Genomic DNA, 23,958 nt, shown 5'->3' with positions numbered 1-23,958 from the left:
GTGTCTTCGATGATAAATTCCTCTGGGGAATCAAGGTGCTTCCTCTTTCTTCCAGGGTGGCTCCCCAGTGGGATCTTCTGAGGAGGACTCCGCAGAAGGGGTTCCCTTCAAAGGGGTCCCGAAATAGGGGGTTGGGAGAGCTGCATGCTAGGGGTGGGTTCTGATACTGATGCCATTGGTGCTGACTGCGATCCTGCAGAGGCAAGGACCCTCTCCATCACCTGGAAAGCAGGCCCGGCCGAGCAGGGATGGGAGCCTGGAACCAGGAAGGACAACCTCGGAACCAGGGTCACACCCCACCCTGACAGCCCACCTCCAGGTGAGGAGCTCCAAGAGGACTGGAAGCCATTGGAACCATGGCCATAGACGCGCCAGTGATAAAGTAGGCACTGGTCTAAGTACCAAGGTACGGACGGTCCAAGCACTGCTCCAAGAGAGCATCAGCTCCACTGGAGCCGATGCAGTAAGGGTGGTCAGTGCCAACAGTGGAAAAACTGCTGTCGGAGCTGAGACAGTATGCACCAGGGTGGACATCGGCACCAAGATCTCTGGGACCTGGGAATGGGCAGTCCCCTAGCTGCCAGTAGCTAGTCCACAACCCGCACTAGGTCTAATTCAGAAAAACTCCTGGTGGATCTAAAGGAGGCTGCTGAAGGAGAATCAGGTCCTTCTAGAAAGGGGCTAAACCTCTGCCCCAAATAAGGGACGCAAGTTAGAGAGTATCTTGTCTGTGGCAGATATTCGAGTTTTGGTACCGATGGAGCCAAAGATACTATCGGCACCGTGGCCTGGGATGGTGTCGAAGCAGGTACAGTCATAAGAGCCAATGTTGGATCCAAGGACGGCACTGAAGTCAGTGGTGCTGAGGTTGGAACCAAAATAGGGGTGAATATCATTGGACAGCACTGGGGGAGAAGATACACAGTCTGGTGCCGAAGAGGTCTGCGCTGAGGGTGCCAGCGAAGCACAGAGCCGACTCAGTTCCGTAACTGATGGAGATGCAGAAACCAAGTGACTCCATTTTTCCTTATGTTTTTTGGTCTTTGGAGGGGGTGAGACCTCCGACCCAGACAGAGCATCTGATAAAGGTGTCTTGATTAAACTTTTTAAAATTACATTCTGCTAGTGTACAATTACTAAAACTAGCACAAATGTCACAGTCAGCTTTAATATGATCCACGTCCAAACAGTAGACACAACGAGCGTGTCCATCCGATTTGAGCATCTTACGCCCACACTTGTCACACTGTTTAAACCCCAACTTAGCTTTGTCTGACATAGTAAGGCAACAAGGCTATCCTATAGAAAAAGCAAAAGAAAGGAGAGAAAAACTTGAGAGAATACCAACAATGGTATTTAAAAATTACCACAAGTGGTAAGGAAGGGCGTATCAAAGGCAGAAGAGAGGGACAGTACCAATAATGGCAGAAATTAAATTACCAAGGTAAAGGGTAGGGAGAAGAATTAGGTTATAGGCGGCAGTGAGAAAAGGCTAAATTGACTAAAAAATAAGAAATTTTGAGGAGAAACTATCATAAAAATTACAATTTTCTACTTAGCTTTGAGAGAGATGGCTAGCATGTCTGACAAGGAATGGGGCAAATGAGATCTGAAGTAACTAGGAGAGGAGGTAGGTCTTAGCTGAGAGTTTTTGGCTGGCACAAGCTTGGAAAGGCCGTATCGGTTACAAGGACGGATACGAAGTCCTATTTGTAATGAATAAACAAAGATTTACAACATCAGATTTATCTTTATATCCCCTTACAATTAACAATTTATACATTTTCTTTATTGATTTCTATAACCTCTTTTTCATTTCGGACATTGTACATACCTTACTTATAGGATGGTGCTTTATAGTCTTGGTCCAAAAAGTTTACATCATTAGGCAATCCTCCTTGCCTGCTCCATTGTCCAGTCCACTGTTGTGCTGAAACTCAACCAATTCCTCCTCTGACTGATCCTGCCATTAAATACAACCTTTTTCTGCTTCTTTATCTAATATTAATATCATATGTACAAGTACCCAGGATAAAATATTCTTCACTTATTTGCACTTCAGCCTAAAGGGCAACATCACAATTAATAGACCACATCTCCTATATTCACACCACAACTTCAAATACAAATATCATCTATTTACAATCTCCCCATCCATATCATATTCTCATTTCAACCAAAAAATGTCACTTTGGCAACCGATCAGAATATCGAGCAGCAGATGAGGAAACCATATCATCTTTCATAACACCAACAATTTTATTACTTTACGGGGGGTCTATATTATAAACATGAAAGCTTACCTTATCGAATCCCTAAACATCGACCCATCCTCATCGAACTGCAAAAACACCAAACGTCCTAAACCGCGAAATTCAAAATATCGAGCTATCAGACTTGTCCCACCCCACCACCCGCTACATACTACCTACACAAACAAACTAAATAAACCACATACATACACTAACCAAATCCCTACATCTAACCCTAAACTAAATCCCACTTCTAACCCTACATTAAAGCCTACATATATCACCAAGTATGCACTTAACGTAAACTGCACCCTAACCCTAAGGTCCGTAACCATCACACACTTACCTTAAAAAGCTAAACCCAAACAAACTAAATAATTGACACACATACACACTTAACAAAACCCTACACTAAATCTAACATACATTACCATCCATGCACTTACCTTAACCCGCACCCTAACCGTAAGGTCCATAACACTTACCTTATGGAGCTATACCGCAGAAGGCTAACCATGACAATTCAACGTTTATGGTTTCGCTCTTCTAGACGATGTTTTCGCATTTTGATACAGACGTGACGACGTTTAGTGATTCGATAAGGTAAGCCTTCGACTTACTAACAGGGAACCCTTTACAGCAATAAAACATAAGTAGCATGAATTACATTTTGTTTTCACAATATTAGTCAATCTCCTTTCTCAATATAATTAAACTCTCTGCGCTCAAATGTCTATTTTTTACTTCACTACTAGTCTATATCCTGCCTCTGCTACCACCAATATGTCACCTTGGGCCACCCATTCGAATAAACAAGACAGGATGAGGAAAATTTAATATTTTTTTGGTCATATATATTTCTCAAATACATCCAACATTCCTATCTTTTCAGGCAATAAAACACAACTGTTATGACTGGCATCACCTCACCATACACATCAATCAATTATATTACATAATAGTTACTGAACTACAAATTAATACTTAATTCTCAAATGCAAAACAATGAAAAAGATTCCCAAACTCCAAACGAAGTGCACATCTTACACCTAAATAACACTAAACCAGAAAACATTACTTCATTCAAATATGTCGTGACACGTTTAGACCAAACCCTCCACTTTCAACTGCATACTGAAAAAAAAAAAATAAACACCTCCCTTCTATTTTGGGCTAACAAACTCACATTACCTCTCCTCCCCTGCAAGTAAAAAAGTATTCCTTTAGCACTCCTCACTCTCTAAATCAAACTTCATATGAGGTACTGCTTCTCCACCTTAGCACCAACCCATTGACAATGTCTCTATCCACTGAAGGAACTCATCTTTTATTTCAACTTAAGATGTCAATTAAAAAAAAAATATCTACTCAATGAAACCCAATGTTCCTGCTAGCAAAAGAGTCACATAAGCTGGGCACCAATCCACCAGTTTGATCTCCCCTCCTTTACTTTACCTCTATCCCACATGCCAATGTATCACCACTGTATATAATGTACATATGGTAATTCAAAGTTTTAGCCATTCTGAAAATACTATGAGGCCGCGGTGGTGCAGCGGTTATCGTTGTCACCTCATAGCAAGAGATTCTCCAGTTCAATTCTCAGCTGGAATGCCTTCTGTGTGGAGTCTGCATGTCCGCCCCATGGTCAAGTGACGTCTGAAGGTTGGGTGTCATCTGGCAACTCGGCAATGTAAAAATCCACTGCCAATCATTAGCGGACCAGAGTTACGCTGTGGTGACCTCTTGCCGGGAAAAGTCGAAAGACAAAGAAGAAGCCATTGTGAAAATAGTGTTCAAGCTCTAATACTGGATTATAAACTCTTGAATTATTATGTCTTAGCAGCCAAGTATTAAATGTAACCCATTATCCTTTGTTTACAAAGCATGTGTTTTCCTTTTTGCTGTTATTATTTTCTTAAGTTGAACTTTGTATTCACTGTGATGTACTCACTCCGAGACTGAAAAAACATAAATAAAAAAACAAAAACCTACTAAAAAGTCCATTATAACTCCATCCTATGCAGTTCAACTCAGTTCTTAAATGAACAGTGAGAAACACTGATGGCATTTCAGAGCACTGCACATGCAATGACAGAGACATTTCAAATGAAGAAAAAACAAAATACAATTAAATTTATATAATGGATATTACAGACAGACAGTATGTGAGATGACAGAATATGACATGAGGCAACAGTCCACTAAGCATTATATACTATGACAACATCAATGCCAAAACTGATAAATTAATCTTAAAATTTACCTGGATTCCCTCTTGCTATGTGAAAAAACACTCATGATAAATTCTCAAAAGTCAAAAGAACACACATTAGAGTCTGGATCCTGTACTGGTAAATCTATGTAACCACAGTTCTTTACTGGACTGTATTAAATCTTGTAAGTGTTGTTGTCCAATACAACAGAGTTGAAGACCATTGTGTTATATGAAAGCATGCTAAAGCACCACCCACTTCAGTGTGTTCTTTTGGGAAACAATAGATCAACCAAAAAAAAAAGTGGTTTGTAGTAGCTGTAATTCAACAGAAACGTAACCCCATAAGAAAAAAAAAAAGATTGGTATGAAGAGTATACATCTTTAAGTGGAAAGGATATAGACAGTAAAGGGTAGAAATCTACAGGTGGTCATCTGGGATGCTGACTATGTTAACAGCTATTATTTTTCTTAACCTACAATGAAATAACATGTATCGGAACAATCCAAACATTGGCAGTTAAAAACATACTCAAGTATACTGTACAACAAAGATTGGTTTCAGTGCATAAGATAAGAGGTATTAATAGTACCTGTAAAGTATACAAGAGGACTACAAGCTCATTTGTTCTGATTCACTGCCTAGTATCCCGGTTGTGTTCTCTAGGCAGCAGGGTTCAGAATGCCACAGGATTCATAGACACTCAAACTACACAAGTGTGGGCCAAGGCTGGGATCCAAAGGTGTCAAGTGTGTACTGCAATCTTGTGGTAAACACTCATTCCTTTCAGTGATGGGAATTTGTGCAAGGTGAGTTGGAGCAACTGCATTGTACACAGATAGCAGTACACAGTGCTGTTGGCAAATGGGTGTGTGTTAGTGTCTCACTGTGCATACAGTTTGCAAATTAGTCTGTGACTGTCTGTGCATGGATGATTGTTGTAAGTGCTGGTGTGTTTGTCCATCTTGGGATGAGGAGGAGCACTGTCTTGGTACCTATGTTACAGTGCAGGTGGTAGGTACTCCACTGGGTACTTTTTCTATCTGCAAAGAGGAGTAATTCATAGTCAGGCAAATTCCCAGGTGAAGAGACGTTTCCTTTTAGAGAATTTAGATCATTATGAATCAGTAGTTAGCAGTACAAAGCAAATCATTGGTGCTATAGTGCTATTTACTATAAATCCTGGCCATGTATTCCTGCCAATAAGAAAAGCTAAAAGTAGCCATCTTGTCTTCTGTTCTACAGACCACTGCATAACTGGTATACTCACAGGTTTTAAAGCAGATACTATGACAATACTTCTCTCATTCTAAAGTACATCTCTATAACATACTTAGAAAAGGAGATATCTCATCACCATTTGTTTATTTAATTCACTAAATTAAAACCAGTAACCCTTCCAACTATATCCTGACAAGGGTACAGAGAGAACCTCAACAGTGCAAAAATAATGAGATTAAACAGCAAAACAAAGTGATGTAACGAAGCATGGCAGCAAGAACTTTACCAGGCATTGTTTTCCTTATATCTCCTCTCCAAAATTGTTTATTAGCAGATTCTAAAAGTTTCAGAGAGATTTGTACAACTGCATGTTGATTACTTCTTTAGCAAATGACTTTAAAAGTTTTTTTTATAACTGATAGCAAGGTGCTTTTTATAACTGATAGCAAGGTGCTTTTTATAACTGATAGCAAGGTGCTTCAGTGGCTAAGTTCTTCATCTTGTGACTCTTTGGTCTGGGAGTTCAGTCCCAATCTGTAGTCACCGCCATTGTGGAGTTCTTATGTTCTCCCTTTGTCTGCATGGGTTTTCTCTCCCCTTCCAAAACATTTGCATTTATCCTTACCCTTGCGGTCTGGGTCATGACTGAAAGGGGTGAGAGACACACTAGTTCCCTTACACAGTTAAATTAAATATAAATACATATTATATATATATATATATATATATATATATATATATATATATATATATATATATATATGTTGTTGTCTTTCGGCTTTTCCTGGTTATGGGTCACCACGAGGTGCCAGCTCGACGTTCAACCTCCAACAAAGGCACGCCCATTTCCGCATGTCTTTCGAATGCCCACCCAACCATGGGGAGGACATGCAGACTCCACACAGAAGGCACTCCAGCCGAGAATCAAATGGGAGAACCTCTTGCTGTGAAGCAACAATGCTACCGCTGCACCACCGCGGAACATATATATATATATATATATATATATATATAAAATATAAAATATTCCCATTTCTCTAGATGCAGAACCCATTAGGAACATTTTGTCTAAGAACTGGAATATTATTAAGAGTAGCCATGAATTGTCCAGGGTATTGGGTGACACCCCTAGTTTTAGTTATAAGAGAACTAGGTCTCCGAAAAATCTTTTTGAAAAAACATCCCCTTGTCTTCTTAGTTGCCCTGTTCAAATGACAGGGATGTACAACTGTGGCAAATGTGTTTGCTGCCCTTTTATTGCTTTGGGTGCTAGTTTCTAACTTCCCAATCCCAAGTTTCTGATACAGTTTAGCGATTCTTTTGATTGTGATAGCACCAATACTGTCTACCTGGGAGTGTGTGATGCATGCTCTGCCTTCTATGTAGGCAAAACTATTAGAAAATGTAATGATCGCATTAAAGAACACTGTCAGGCTATAAGGAAAGGGGACTGGAAAAATGCTTTGGCTAGACACACACTTTCTAGCTCCCAGTAAAGCAAATTTTTGTTCCTAATACTTGATTATGTATCATTACCTTATGGAGAATTCAATTCTTTGCTTGAGGTTAAAGAACTCAGATGGCAGATTAGACTTTTGGCTGACATGGCCCCTGGCCTTAATGGGAATCTCAATGTGAGAAGCATTCTCAAATGGATCAGATAGGAGTGGTAGCTCCCTCTCCTACCAATACAATTGTCTGGAACTTTAGAATGTTATTTCACATCTAATGTATTTTTGAATTATCATAAGTGGACTGGCGTTCCGCTGTGGCAAACCCTAACCAGGAAAAGCTGAAAGACATTACTATAATTCTGATGAAGTTCGATTAGTGAACACTGCATTAGTGGACGAAAGCACTAAATTTAAGTTGTGATATATATATTTTTTTCGCTGTCATGGATTTTTGCTGCAAAAGTTATTTACAAGGATTTATTAAATATGTTTCTAATTCTTCCTGACTCCATTGGTACTACAGTTTTGTTTTTTTGATATATATATATATGTATGTATACACACACACACATATATATATATATATATATATATATATATATAAAATTAAATGAATACAACTAAAAAGAATAACAATAATCAATTACATCTCAGTGTTTAAAACATGCACAATGCATTACTTCAGTTAAAATTTGGTAATATTGCTAAAGTGAAATTTTGGAAGAATTATCTCTCTCTTATACATACGGATAGTATATACCTGGTCGCTGCACAGTCTAATGACCATTTCACATATTTTGCCCAGGGTGGGAGAGTCTAAAAAGAAGGGCAGGTTTCCATGACATTCATATCAGTAAATAAAATAGATAAATAAATGGATGACTACCCAAGTCTAACTCATCCTGATAATTATAACAAGCATTGCACTTTACCTAAACATCAGGTTTACATTAGTATATAATATCTTATACAGACTGAATTGCTCTATCTTGGTATACAAAGCTCAGTAAATAAGCACTAGCAAGCCTATCACTTGACTTAATAAATTAATTGAATCAGCACCAACGTGCTATTTTTTATCTGGCAAAAGCAAACTGCTCAAGCAGCTTTTCTACAATGCCTACAACTTCAAGGTCAAAGGCTGTGGACCAGCAGGGACCACAACTCAAGTCTTCCTGCCTGCCAAAAGTGTGAGAAGATGTCAGATGTACATCAAACTGACAGTTGTAAATATCACCTCTTGTTAGTAAATTTTCAAATCAATGTGAAAGCTTTAATCTGTCAAAATATTACATAAATTCTTCTGCAGAACATAGAAAATGTATGCACAGATATGAACACTAAACAATGGCACAAAACAATTATAAGCCATAAAATGTATTACTTTAGCTGAAATTGTGATTAAGAATTGATTAACAATAAAGGCAAAAGCTTTCCTCTGGTTTGGATACTGAATCAAACTCATTAGCCTTCAAGAGTGGCTATTATCTGTATTCTGGGGAGCAGTTCAATAGCATTCAAGAGACTTTAAGCATAAGCCCGCAGCACGTCCTGCAGTGTGTCTGATGCTGTTTTCTTTATATAACATGTGTGCCCAAAAAGCAAGCCAAAAAAGGAGCCCTTTGTTTTTCAGCTTTGTTCTAATACTGTTCAGCTTTCAGTTTCTTAAACACAGGTAAATAAACTCATAATCCAGATGGTGCAGCAGATGTGACAGCAGCACTCTGAAATCAACAGACAGTGGGCAACGTTTTCCATTTTCTCTTTTAAACGCTAACTAATATGTAATTCGGAATCTCCGGTGTAGTTAGCATCTGTTCCCTTCGGCCAGCCAAAGGTTACAGGTGTTCCTGATGTCATTTCACAGTAAGGTGTGGGCCTGGCCTGGGAATGAGTGCCCAGGCTCTAATCTATGCCTACCACCTACCAGCCTTGTCATGCTGAGATTCCATTTGCTGTATCTTCTGTGTCAGCTCCTGTTGTCCATGTTGGGCCTGGAGGGCCAGGGCCTTCACATCATCACTATGGCTACGAACAACACTTTCCTTCTCTAACCTACAAAATTAACAAGCAAAAAAAGAAATACGGTGGTTAAAATCTAATATAACAATATATGCACATCATGCTAAATTTCAGTATTGAATCAGACAGCCAAAGCAGCTGCTAGTTATATATACTGGAACAGGATTATGCAGAGTGTTTTATATTCAAACATTTTTCCTAAACTGTGCCTAAAAGAATGTTTATTTACAAGTGCAGATTTCATAGCATTATCATATTATACAAAGTATAATTTGGATAGATTACAGGCAGCCAGTAAGAGACATGATTAGTCTCACAGTTTGGGACACGAATTAACAGCTGCTAATGAATTTCATTCTGTAGCCTGAGGTTTGATTTCTTCAACCTGCACTATCAAACTATGAGACTCTGAGAAAGTTGCATAACCTGACAATATTCCCACAATGCCTCTGAAATAGACACTTATGTCTAGTGATCTTTTTTGTTAACAAATGAACAAAAATAAATACCTCATTCACAGTGCAGTCCTGAGGAATAAGCAGAGTACAAAGTGTTTAGTTTGCATAACAGAAATGCTTGGCCAGAGGTTATGGTCATTAACTAGTGTGCACAGATTAGTCTAAAAATAAATTAACTGTAATTATGCATTATAATCCTTCATTTCTTGCTGCTATCATTTATTATTAGCTATTTATCCAGGTAACTGGGCATCAGTTTCTGCTTTTCACATCTATCCTCCTGAAGGCTAGAGAGAGGCAGTATCATTGTGTTACTTACTTATTCATTTATTTATCCTTTACTGATATGGTTAGTCCCACTGGTCTAGTAGCCTTTTTTCATTGGAGACCCAAGACAGTAGTTTTATTAGTACGGGAAATTTGGTCAAGGTATCAGGGGAATTTCCTCTACTATTTTTAAGAGGTGCCAAGGGATCTTTTACATTCACCTGTGTTACTACCAACTCAGGCAGATAGGAACTGTTTAATGTCTCATCTAAAGAATCCTCTCCCTTCCTACACACAAACATGACAAAGTATGTAGAGCAATGCTGCCTGTCAGTATTAAGTAGATAAAGGGTGACATGTAATTTAAGCCTCTGGTTACTTGAGTTTGCTCTTTTATGTTCCCCTCACCACTGCATATTAGAAAGCTAAGTCTCTGCTTTGTGCTCCAAATATAACCATGCTCATCTTTTCAGCATAATCATACAACTACAATTAGACACGTACATCAGAATCAAACCACCCTCCCCGAATGACCAGAATTGTATGAAAGGATGATCCTCACTGGCACAGTAGTTTCAACCCAAAACTGCAGGTGATATGGGTTCTAGTAGTGACTGTGACATAGTAGGACTAAGTCATAACTGGCTTACTCTACTTTCTCAGGGTGAGGGTGCAGAACTTTTTACCACAGCAGACAAGACAGCAAACTAACTCCAGGTGCATGTACCATTCATTTGGGCCTGTATAAATATGGTACTTCTAAGCTGGTTATAAAAATGCACAGAGGCATTAATAGAAAAAAGATGCATACAACAGATGCTCAGTCAGGCTGCCCAGCCAGGGAAAAGGACATTCAAGAAAAGAAAATCCCAAACTTCCCATACAGAGAATGGGAACTACCTCTCTGCAGATTCCTGCTCCCTAATAGTTTTTAAGTGTTTGTGCTCATTTCTGCTCTGGTTCCCATCTTGATTACCACCATATGTTCTCTCAGACAACAGCCCTACTTCTCACTTTTGCCTTTCAGGATGACAGTCAAGCACCAGTAGTATCATCCACAAAGGAATGAGAGTGTTTTCTTATGACTTAATATTCTTCCTTCAAATACCCACAGACATTCAAGGGAAGCAAGCAAAAGGCTTTTGTAAGGGGTGCCACCGAGTTCTCCGAGCAACGTGACTTTTAGAAGGTCCTAGCCACTTTTAGCAAGTACCTATGTGTGATCTCAGGTCTCCACAAGGATTATAGTTATGAAATGTGCACCCCGGGCATGAACACCTAACCATCTCCCCTGTGAGTGGTGAGCAGTTGCTGCCTCATAATTATCACTACTTACAGTAAAGATCACTGTCATTCATACTGTTGCCAACACCTCCAGCAGCTAGATTGATAACCAAACTCGAGAATCTGGGTCATAGTCAAGAATTTATCCCTCTACACCAGTGAGCACACTTCAATGACTTACAAGGCAGGGCAGTGATAAATCACCTTTAAAGGTGAGACCCCCCCCCCCATGTGGTAATGTGATGTGTCAAAGGTCAAAAGCACAGGGAAAAAGAAAGTGTCACTGGCAGCCAGGACAGCTTAGCTGGTTAGCAAAAGTAAGGAATACAAATAATATACAAAAAATATCCCCATTCTAACTTCCCAGCCCTGCAAACTAGAGTCACACTGGAACACAGGATGACAGCAGGAATATAATAAAGATGCCCACTGATCAGGTGATCTGCCATTATACTCCAAAAATCTTTTTAATATTAACATTTCTGCTGAAAACATCTATAAACTAAGATGACAAAAACACATTTTGCAAAAGTACATCATAAATAATCCTCTAAAAGGAGGACACACTACAGTCTCATTGAAATCATGAAAAGTGTGTGTAAACTGATGCACAAGAACTACAATATTTCCTGGCACATCATAAATATACCCTGGTGGTGGTGGTGGGGGGTGACTAATAAAACAAGTACAGCAGACAGATTTGCTTCTTATACACAATGACCTGCAGGCTTACAAACGACTTCTGGCAATGTCCCAAGTCTGAGACTTAAAAATACAGGGGAATCTTAACAATATGTTAATGATTACAAATGCAGGCTCATGTAGTTAAACCTAAATTACAAGAATAGCATTTCTCCATTTCTATAACTTTGCAAGTACAGAAATAATGACCAAGGATTTCATTAAAAAAAAACAAATGAAAATACAGTAACATCAAACAGGGGGAAGTGGTAAATGAACTAAGAAAATGGCTAATGAAACATCAGCTGGACTACTATACATTGTTAAGAAAAACAAGTTTCTGGAAAGATGCTTTAAATTTTTTTTTTTTTTTGCCAAGATTGTCCCACGTGTAATTAAAGATTTTAAGCTGTTCCATATAAATGTTTATTAGATTCTCCTCATAATGGACAAGCATTTGTGTCTGTCACTAAGTGTGTACATGCTATGAAAAAGTTCACACGCAGGGCAACATTCTTTTAAAACTGATGCTTATTGTCTGCACTCAATTCTGCAACTGAAATCATGCTATTAATTTCAGCAGAAAACTTTACTTCCTGGCACATTCCCTGGATGCCTTATTGCTAGATGGGGGCAGCAATCTAATTTTCTGTAAATTTTTGGAACTGTTCTCTTCATACAAGTTTCGCATTATTTTTGTAGCCAACTAACACAGATCAATTACTTTTATCTGTCCATACAGCACCACATCAGTAACACATTTTAAGCTGTAACAAATTCTTGCCAGTATGTTAAGTAATTGCCACCCTACTGGGTAGATTCTGCTTTATGAATTTTTACAGTTTTCACATAATTCTAGCTGATGATCCCACAGCCTTTCATTTTTCCGTTTTTCTTTAACTAAACTGGCTCTGGCTCTCTCCATCTGGTTCCTCTTCCGTCAGCAGCCCCGCACCTGTTCACACCTCCTCTCCTGTTGGATTCCGCTGAACATTTCCTCCTCTGCCAGGGCTATTCTGGCACTCACAACCTTTCTGTCATTCAATCCATCTGTCAGAAGTGAACTTTGTTTACCGCAAGCTTCTGCTTTCTTCTTCAAGAAGCAAAACCCCTCAAGGTCATTGTGAAATGAACTGTCGGCAGCAATTTGCATTCCCTTCTGCTAGCCAAGAGAAGTTAAAGTTCAGTGCCACAGTGCTATATTAGTGAAACTTGCCTTTAATTGATGGCAACATTTTAAAGACTGTCTGTGGCTGCTTGCATACTTTATTAAAGCTGATTATGGAGGCCCTTACTGTATAATCTCTTTCATTATACAGCACTAGGAAATTTAATATTATATGCATTAAATATTTTAACCAACTAAAGATACGCATGTTTTAAAAGACACAGTCAAAAGTGACATCATCATTCACAATCCATGCTTAATGTCCTCTCCTGTAGTGTGTCCCTATGTAGATAAGCATCATGCAAAAAATGCAGGCACACATGCACACACATACATATACAGAGAGGGAGAACTCAATGATATCTAACAAGTTTTCAATAAATAAGAATATGCACAACTGAAGATAACGTCGTCGTCAACAAGTCATAGTTAATGTTTCCTGTTTTATAATTTCTCCAAATGTTTTGGGTTTTAATGGCATGACAGGAACTTCATCATATAAGCACATAAGTATGTCTATACGCATGTATCATTCTCTTTCTCTCACATAAACACACACACACACACACACACACACACACACACACACAGTATATCAGCAGTCATAAGAATAAACCTGCAAATCAACCCCCCCAAAGAAAAACATATCACATACACTGCACTACAGTTTATGCCACAAAAGGAAATCTAAAGAAGTGCATCATTTCTGACCAAAAATGCAATATCGAAATTCAGAATGCTGGTATTGCATTGAAGACACAGCAGCATCTGCTGATTGTGCCCTCTAACACTATGCAGCTAGGGCAGCTTTCCCCATCACCCCAATCGAGCTAAACTGCTGAACATTATCATGATGTCTAACTGAAATGACCTGTGGAATATTTACCACAAGTCTGAAACTGAAAGACAACATAAGTGGTTCATAACTGTACACAATCAAGTAAAATAGCAAACCTAACCAGTGGGGAAGTCGGGGGGGGGGGGATCAGTCAGCTGGCTTTTCCATGTTGGTCCCTCCCAAACTCCATCATCCAATTATGACATTAATGATAATGTGGAAGCTGATCATTCTCATATACCACTTCCATGACTCTGTGTACAAACTCAATGGCAATAATTCCACTGGTGAAGTCAGACTCAAGTACTATCATAACTACTTTACAGCTTTCACCCTTTAAGACTGTGGAACAACAACAGGTACTAAAGTTCTTCAAAAAACTATTTGTATGCGTTTGACAACCTCGGCCCAGAATACTTTAAAATTGCTGTTTATATGGTTTCCCACACAATCACAGTGCTTAACAAAAAGAACCATAAAGAAAGGCAGGAAGCATGGAGTTACTGCACCCTTTTGAAAGGTGGCACATCCACCATACTGAACAACTACAGCCCAACAGCACTTACTTCCTCCTTCAGAAAATAAAAAAAAATCTGTCGCAAAACACTTGATTAAACTAATCTACTCAACTTAATCTCTAACATGCAGCATGGTTTCACACCTCAGCAAGGCAGTGACACAGCATTCCTAGACTTTGCAGAATAAATTCTATGTCACTTAAATAAGGGTAACTTAGTTGGCACTGCAGTTCTCAACCTCTTCATGGTTTCGACTTTCACATGTCCTTGAAAATCAGAGTTCCACACATAGTACACAAAGATGGTGCTATGACTAATCAAAAATAGGTTTCATTTTTACTGCATAGATGAATTAAATAGTAAACTAGAATATTCTTCCCTTGAGTTTCATGACTCTAAACTACAACAGTTTCTTTTTCTTAATTTCTCCAAATCTTTTGGGTTTCTAATACCATGACATGAATAGACCCCATTCCTAAGTCAGAGTAAGATTAAAGTTCTTGAAATTAGTATTGTTTCAATCCTTGATGTCAGCCAGGAGTGCTCTTCACAGCACCCGTAATGTGTCCAGTAATGACTCATTCTGCAATTTGTACAGAGTTAAATGCATCGGTAACATATCTAAATACGATTGTAGATTTGTTTTTATAAGATCCGTTGGTTCTACTACTACTGGAACTGTCCGGGTATCTTTTTTCCACATTGCTCTAGTTTCTGCCTGCAAATCCTGATATTTTATGACTTTGTGTCTCTCTGTATGCAAGACACTGTAGCCACTAGGTGTAATGATTTCATTGATCAATGCTCTTTTGTCTTCATTTCATGGACAACTATATGTGGTTTTCTTGCATCTATCTTTTGAACTGTTGGTAATGAATGATCCCATGTGATGTAGACCATTTCCTATGATGCTTTGTAGCTCATGTTTTTAGTAGTTTTCAGCTACTTCAATATTATAATGTTTGCACAATCCCCAGTGCAACAGTCTTGCCACATTATTATGCCTTGCAGTGTACACTCCTTCTACCATTAGTATGTCACAACCAGCAATAGGGTGTGCAACTGTTTCCAATTCTGTTCTACAAAACCTACATTTGTCTGTTTCTCCCACATGTTCAATGGACTTTGTAAATCAATGTGTATGCAGTCCGCTATCTTGGGCTGCCAATATTAACCTTTCATTGTTGGGTTTGAACTCGCCTCTCCTTAACCATTTCTGCATTCGATCCTGATCAACATGAGGTTGTTTCAGGAGTTTTGTATACTTGCAACTATATTTATGCATTTTCCACATTTCTTGCCTACTCATCTGACCTTTCACCTTATATTCTTTCTTTTGTTTTCTGGCACATTCAATTGCTGCCTGATTTTTATCTACTTCTGGTTTAATTTCCATTCCTGCTTGATGCCAATATGCTTCTGCTAGACTAAGCAGGGAAGTCATCTTAGATTTAATCTCCACGGGTTTCAAAACTTTCTTTATGTTTGGGTTTTGGGAGGTCAGCAGATATGTATGCAGTCCCAAAATTGCAGATTTATACATGTAATCAATTTCAAGGAGGCCCATACCTCCTTTGGAAAGGGGAATATATAATCTTGGTATGCTATCCAACACCGTTTGTGGCCAGTCAGTCACTCCAAAACTGTAAGTTAGGACAGGAAGAGCAAATTGGTTTATAGCTTGAACTTTGTTCCTAGATGTCAACACTGTTTTACTGTTTTTAGGATTAATTTAAGTCTTCCAAAATATTCCTTACTGAGTTTAATTTGCATTTGTTCATGTTTTATTGTTGATCCTTCATCAATTGCCAAACATTTATACAATCTCTCTTGCTCAAGTTCTTTTATATTACATTCTTGTCTCAAACTTGATGTTTTCTTGGCGCTGTAGCTTTCCTGTTTAAAAGTTAGTTTTGTACATTTATCAAGACCAAATTACATTCTTATATTATGTGAAAAAATTTTGACTACTTGCATTTGTGATTTCAGTTCCTCATCTGATGAGCTACACAGTTGTAAATCATAGACAAAGAGAAGATGAGAAGTCCTTATACTTTGTTGCTTTCTGGGAGCCAAATTATAGCCATGACCTAAATCTGTTAAGCAGACATCTTAATGGATTAAGGGCAAGGCAAAAGAGCAGTGGTGACAGAGTAACCCTGGAATACCCCCATTTGGATTTTTATCCCTGAATAATAATTTATCCTTTATCATAGCTTAACTGCAAAGTGGTTTGCCACTATTTCATGGTCGTTGTGATGTACATTATCAGGGTTGGGTGTATCTTATACATATGTATGCATTCTTTTATCCATGAATATGGGATAATGTCAAATGCTTTTTTGTAGTCTATCCATGCCATACTCGGATTCTTCCCCTTTTTACAGTTCTCCATTATGACTTTATTTAACTACAAATGATCCTTTGTTCCATATGAATTTCTTTTATTACCATTTTGTTCTATTGTCATAACTGAGATTTCTTCTAAATGACAAACTCTGTTGGCATCAATTCTGGTGTATAGTTTATACGTCATTGGAAGGCAAGTTACTGGTTTATAGTTTTTAGGGTGGCTTACATTTTCACGCAAGTAGGAGCACTGTTTTTCCTCGTTAGCGAGGCTGGTGTCTGTTTGGGGTGCTCATACAAATAGTTCTTACTTGTCTTAATTTTCAAACAAAGATGTTAATACTTTTAACCACTAGTTACGTACTACATCTGGGCCTGGGACTTTGTAATTAGAGGCTTTTTTTAACTTTGTTTCAATCTCTCTGGCCATTACTTCATCCCATTTCATATCTTGTGCATTTGAACTTCTTATTCTTTATTTTACTTCTATCCATTTAGTATCTTTATGTTAAACAGGATCTTCATAAATATTTATCCAAAATGTATCTACTTCTTTATTTTTTGGTGGTCTTTCAATTCCTTTTACAATGTTTTCCAATCTTGTATAAAACTTTTTTGGGTGATTAATAAATTGCTTATTTTGTACTTTTCCTTTATATTTATCTGTGTATCTTCTAAGTTTTTCTGCCTGTGTTTGTATTTTTAGTTTATTATTTGCGATAGTGTATGATAAATCCTGACCCATTATAATAATGAGCATTGCTTTTATCACATCATTGAGGATTTTTGATGATCTGTTCCTTTTTCTAGCAGTAATACTATTTGTATTAATTGCTTTATAGTTTTGTCTTCATTGCTTTATAGTTTTCTCTATCCGATACTTCTATGATGGCATTTGATTTCTCCCCATCCTTTCCCTTACTACCCTGTGTGCTTGTGGTATGACTGTCATTAATTTGGCTGCACAGTAATGTATCCTATTTACTTCTGTTATGTCTCATGATTCTCTACGGACAGTCCTAATTACTGTATTTATTTGTTTTATCAAATTCTAACTTTTTGGGTTTTATTGGCCTTCTGGAGACGACTTCTTTCAATGACCTTAATATGTGTATCCATCTCTACTAAATCCAGCAACTCTTCTCTTAGATCATTTTCTTCTAAATTGAGGGCATATTCTTTGTTTACCATTTGCTACGGGAATTATTTAGAAAGTTCCAGAGCTTCTTCATGTGCCATGTTTACTTCAGTTTCCACCCGTGTCAGCCGTTGCTCTTTCATATAAGAAATCGCTGGCCTATCACTCCCCAATATTGACTGTGTCAAGAGTTGCCACAGTTTCCTGTTCTTTCCCTTGCTGTATAGCTCCAGTGGGAGGCTCCAAATTATCTTCATATGTCAACTGATTAGTGGCTTCCTGCTCCTCTGGTTTCTCCTTAATTTGGGTGTCCATTGCTCTATCCTGTTGTGTTATCTTACTGAACTTTCTACACTAAATCCTTCACTTTGCAGGTAATCAATAACCTCAGTTTCTATTTCTTTAACTCCTCCATTACTAATCCTCCTATATACTATTCCTCTTTGTTTTCTAATTTTTTGCAATGTGAAATTTTCTATATCCATATATATTTACCTGTATTTCACTTCAAATATAATTGGTGGTGTTCTTTTTGCATTGATTAGTTTTGCTTTCCCTTTGCATAAATACTGCATCACATTAAAATCTCCTTTTCCCCATGTCCATATTTCTTCTTCAGATGTCTTCTGCTCCTCTTGTTTCTCCTTACTTTGGGGACTAGTTATTTCATCATGCTTTCTACATTGAATTCTTCACTTCTCAAGTATTCCATAACTTCAGTTTCTATTTTTTTAACTTCTACTTGGCTAATCTTCTGTTCTACTTTGCCTCTTTGTGATCTTACTTTTTTCCGCCTTTGTCTATATTTCTCTTTGAATATTTTTGGGGCTGCCTTTTTGTGTTTATTAATTTGGCTTTCTCCTTTGCAGAAATATTGCACCATATCAGATCTTTCTTCCCTATGGCCATATTTCTTTTTTATACCTTTCAAACATCTCTAAATTTTGTTCTTGAAAATTTTGCACTTCCTTAGTTATTTCTTTTTCCAAACGGCACAATGTTTCTTGTTCTATATAGCATTTTTCTTGGATCTTGTATTAACAAACACACATTTCTGTTTGAGGCTTCTGACAGTTTTTCTTGTGGAAATATTTTTCTTTCCTCTAATTTCTCTCAATCTTTTTGTACATCTTTTGTCTGGAAATTCTGGGCTTCTTGTATAATAGTAACAATACAGAATTTATTTCTACTTCAATAGTCCACTCTATCAACTGTATGGCTCTTTTATGGCCTGTTTTTGTGATATTTGGAAACTGATGCTTCCTTCAACAGGGGGGCCATCCTCCCCTTAGGCCTGGCCTATCCCCATTGTAGGAATATTTCCATGTCTTGAGGAATATTTACGTGTCAATGATTTTACACTGTCATTTTTCCAGTCCTGGTAGCAGTGCCCCTATCAATATTGGGCACTTTTTTATCCTGTGACTTGTGCACCCAGCTATCTTCTTTATTTTGTTAACCTGCTTCTGTCTATGATATATGTTATATAACATACAGTCTACATCTCAGTAGCATCTTGGTGAGACTTTGTGAAAATCAGGGTCCACCTCATGAAGGTACTCACCAAGACTTCAGCATGAATTCAACTCCAGCAATAATTTGCTCCTTTTGCTGATTTTATCATCTCTCCATTCAGACTCCTCTTTTTCCTGTAAGATTGGCTGAATGATACAGGAATACAAATGTATGTAACAAAGACCAGGTCAGTGTTGTTCTACTCCAAAAAACAAACTCTGATCTTCCTACTATTATCCTCAATACCAGTATACCCACACGTGATTAAGACAGGTCTATATTTAATAATATTTTCTTGGACTCAATTGCTACTCATGAAGTTGGTTTTAGGATTCATTTTAAGTAATCAACTAATGACTGCTCACTATATAAAAGTATATTCATAAAGTTAACATTATATTAGGCAGCAAGAAGGGTTTTGCAGCTTTTAAAGTGTTTTTCATTTTTCTTGTTCCATTCAATGTTGGATATTAAGCATCAAGACTAATGTATCACAGCTCTGAAATAACTTGTTGATGTCAGAGAGGTGTGTAACAAGGCAGTCATTTCCCCAGTTTCAGAGCAAAATCAGCATGCGACATGTGCTACACAGAGGATTAAGATCAGGTCTGTAATCATAACCAGTATGTTATGTGTTCAAGACATGGCTGCCCACCTGAGATATGAACTTTGAAATACATATCAACAGCACATAACTACTGGATAGACTGACTGTAGAAATCATTAAGAAGAGACATACCAAGTTCCAGCCTATACTTAGAATAGATTTTGAGAAGACCAAGTGTCAAGTACATGCCAAGATTTGAAACTTACTTTTTCCCTCTAACCAAAAATTGGTGTATCATGCAGGGCGATTGAGAATTATCCCAAGTGTAAGGTGAAGGCCCCAGTTTTTGTTACAAAAAACATTAAAATCGTTTTTTGAACAACATGGCAAGTTATTATTCTATCAATCTGGGTCTTGCACTTATTTTAAGAAAGGTATGTTTAGATGTCTTAACTGTGTGGTTTACAAACACATTCATTTATGTACCAGTTTTACTTTTAGACACTGTAATTATACAGTTCACTTTTCTGGCCACTTTAATTGTAACACTAGTAATACAGTTTATTTAGGGTTTTGTGATTTTTGTTTGACTTTTTATAATGGTAAGACCACTAGAAAATTAGCAGACTGGATCAAGGAACAATGTTCAGCTAACAAAAATTGTGACAAAGAATGCTTTAGGAAAGCATAGTATTAACTGCTCTGGATTTAAATGTTTCAAATTTTTTGTTTTAGAACTTGTGACAGAGTTTGTGGGCGATGCTGACACCTTACTAAAAGTGCAAGAACTCAGCATACCTTAAACATTAAATGTGTGTCAAGATGGAATCATTAGGAAGAGACATCAGTTTTTAAAATTTTTAGCTGTCTTTTTTTTGTAACTACTGGCTACTCATTGTCTATATTAAGTCACATGTATTTTACTGTTTACTTGTTTCTGATGAAGATCATATAAAAAAACTGAATGAAAGCGCTAACTTTACCGGTTCAGTTTTCATACTTCTAGTTTGTCCAAGAAGTTGTTGTTTTCTTCAGTGTAAGTTGTTTCTATTTCTGTTTGGTAATAAATACATATATATATAATACAGATATATATATATATATATATATATATATATATAAAAACACACACACACCTATCTCTCTAGATATGTAGATATAAACACATGCATACTGACATACACACCCCTGTCAAAATGCTAGGTTTTTGTGATAAAAAAAAAAAAAACGAAACCACAATAAATCATTTCAAAACTTTTCCCACCTTTTATGTGACCTATAACCTGCACAATTCAATTAAAAAACAAAAAAATGTACAATAAGCTGGTTGCATAAGTGTGCATACCCATAAACTAATACTTTGTTGAAGCACCTTTGGCTTTAATTACAAGATTCACTCTTCTTGGGTAGGAGTCTATCAGCATGGCACATCTTGACTTGGCAATATTTGTCCACTCTTTCTTGCAAAAGTGCTACAAATCTGTCAGATTGCGAGGGCATCTCTTATGCACAGCCCTCTTCAGGTCACCCCCACATATTTTCTATTGGATTTAGGTCTGGGCTCTGGCTGGGCCATTCCAAAACTTTAATTTTCTTCTGATGAAGCCATTCTTTTGTTGATTTGGATGTATGCTTGGGATCACTGTCATGTTAAAATGTGAAATTCCTCTTCATCTTCAGCTTTCTAGCAGATGCCTGCAGATTTTGTGCCAAAAATGACTGGTATTTGGAACTGTTCATAATTCCCTCTACCCTGACTAAAGCCCCAGTTCCAGATGAAGAAAAGCAACCCCAAAGCATTATGCTGCCATCACCATGCTTCACTGTGAGGATGGTGTTCTTTTGGTAATGTGAAGTGTTGTTTTTGTGCCAAAAGGTTCAACCTTGGTCTCATCAGGCCATAACACATTTTCCCACATACTTTTGGGAGACGGTGTACTGTTTTGCAAATTTTAGCTGGGCATAGTTGTTTTTCTGTGTAAGAAAAGGCATCCATTTCGCAACCCTAGCCCATAGTTCAGACATATGGAGAATAGAACAATTTGTCGTCACATGTAGTACACAACCACTACTTGCCAGAAGTTCCTGCAGTGTTGCTGTAGGTCTCTTGCAAGCCTCCCTGATCAGTTGTCATCTTGTCTTTTCATCAATTTTGGAGGGACATCCAGTTCTTTGCAACGTCACTGTTCTCCCATATTTTCTACACTTTTTGATGACTGTCTTCTCTGTGTTCCATGATATATCCAATGCTGTGGAAGTGTTTTTGTACCCTTCTTCTGACTGATACCTTTCAACAAAGAGATCCTTTTGATGCTTCGTAAACACTCTGCGAACCATGGCTTTTGCTGTAGCAGGCAACTGAGAAAATGTCAAGAAAATCCTACTAGGGCAACTGAACTTTATTTGGGGTTAATCAGTGTCTCATTAATTGATGGCAGGTGTGCATCCAAGAAGACTGAATGCTGTAATTAAAGCAAAAGATGCTTCAAAAAAGTATTAGTTTAAGGGTGTGGACACTAGTGCAACCAGCTTGTACTTTTTTTTTTATTTTTTATATTTCTTCCCTCAACAGATTTGTTCGTTTTTCAGCTGAATTGTACAGGTTATAAGTCACATTAAAGGTGGGAAAAGTTTTGAAATGATTTATTGTATTCTTATTTTTTTATATCACAAAAACCTGGCATTGTAACAAGCATGTGTAAACTTTTTATATCCACTGTATATAAACACATATATATATATAAGCACACACACACAAAAACGATCCAAAAGACCATTCACTCGGTTGTATTGAGCTCTTTAATTCTTTATTGCTTGAGGAACTTCATCAGAAATAAGGACTGGAATGTAAGGTTTAAATAGTAGTTAGCAGTAAAAAAACATATTATACATGTGAGCAATAACCAATGGAAACTTGTCTCCAGAGTATCAATGACCAAAAACAGTGACAAGAATGACCTATCAAAATGCACTAGGAAGTGTCCGTCAATCAATCCCTACTTTGGAAAGATTAACCAATCAGCGCAAGTTAAGGATTATAGTTCACAAAACCTTGTTAGGTCAGAAAAAGTCAATCTACTGGGAAAACAGATGCCTTTATTGCAAAAAAAAAAACAGCTTACAGTAACAACGTAGACCGCACCAGATGTTCAAAATTTCATTAAGACCTGGGGTTGCTTCAGCATTTACCCGTAACTGCTGGGTTAGATCCATTACCTCAAGCAATATATCACGGTCACCAAAAAAGTCTTTAACTTGCTCAAGAACGAAAAAATGGAAACCTTTAAAATCCTTCCATAAAGCATTGTGTTTCAATAATCTGTTTTTAAAATCGTGGTTCCTGATGGCGGAGAGGTGTTCCTCTACTCTGTCAGGTAATTTTCTTGATGTTCTGCTTATATATAATTAAAACAATTTAATGCAAAAACAAACATATTTTTATTTATTTTTTTATTTTTATTTTACATTTGTTGACCGGGTTAGTCTAACTGGAGATATTTCCATTTTCAGTAGAGGCCCGGGGAGAAAAGCTCCACAGAGAATACATTAAGGCAAACATACTAGTGTTTTAAAGAAAGTTTTAAAAGACAGAAACTAACAACTCTACAGTTAGTCATTATTACTAGTGAGTTTAATACTGACTCACATAGTTACAGTCACAAAAAATACTTATATAACTATAATATACTAAGTCTGATAAAGATAACTAAATGAAATAAATACTACCACACACAGTTAAACTCAAAGACATCATATAAAGTTAAAAAATACTTTGAGAGATAATGATAAGGTAGGAAGTATGAGAATGAGAGCTGAGAATATGAGAAATTAGAAGAGGTAGGTTGTAGGAAGGAGAGCAAGTAAGATAGTCAGCAAGCAATGAGAGCTAGAAGCCAGTCTATAAGCAAAGAAGTAGTAGGAAAACAAGTGGCAGAAGAAGAGGAAAGCCAGATGGATGATAGAGTAAGTAAGAAGTAGGAGATAGTAATGAAGTAGAGTCTAAGTAGTGGAAGGATTAATCAGGTTTACT

General features: G+C 37.4%; 1 protein-coding gene across 1 annotated transcript in view; it reads right to left on the bottom strand.

The window, feature by feature from the left end:
• SDCCAG8 (SHH signaling and ciliogenesis regulator SDCCAG8) overlaps positions 1-23,958 on the bottom strand; it is a 1,727,915-nt gene that overhangs the window by 527,305 nt on the left and 1,176,652 nt on the right. Inside the window, exon 14 of the mRNA XM_044058322.1 lies at positions 9,071-9,198. Within this exon, the coding sequence (XP_043914257.1) occupies positions 9,071-9,198 (128 nt within the window). The remainder of the gene's footprint in view (positions 1-9,070; positions 9,199-23,958) is intronic.

The sequence above is a fragment of the Protopterus annectens genome, chromosome 1.part2 (assembly GCF_019279795.1).
Source record: "Protopterus annectens isolate FY-2018-M chromosome 1.part2, PAN1.0, whole genome shotgun sequence".
Lineage (NCBI taxonomy): Eukaryota > Metazoa > Chordata > Ceratodontiformes > Protopteridae > Protopterus > Protopterus annectens.
This window is presented reverse-complemented; position numbering and strand designations above follow the sequence as displayed.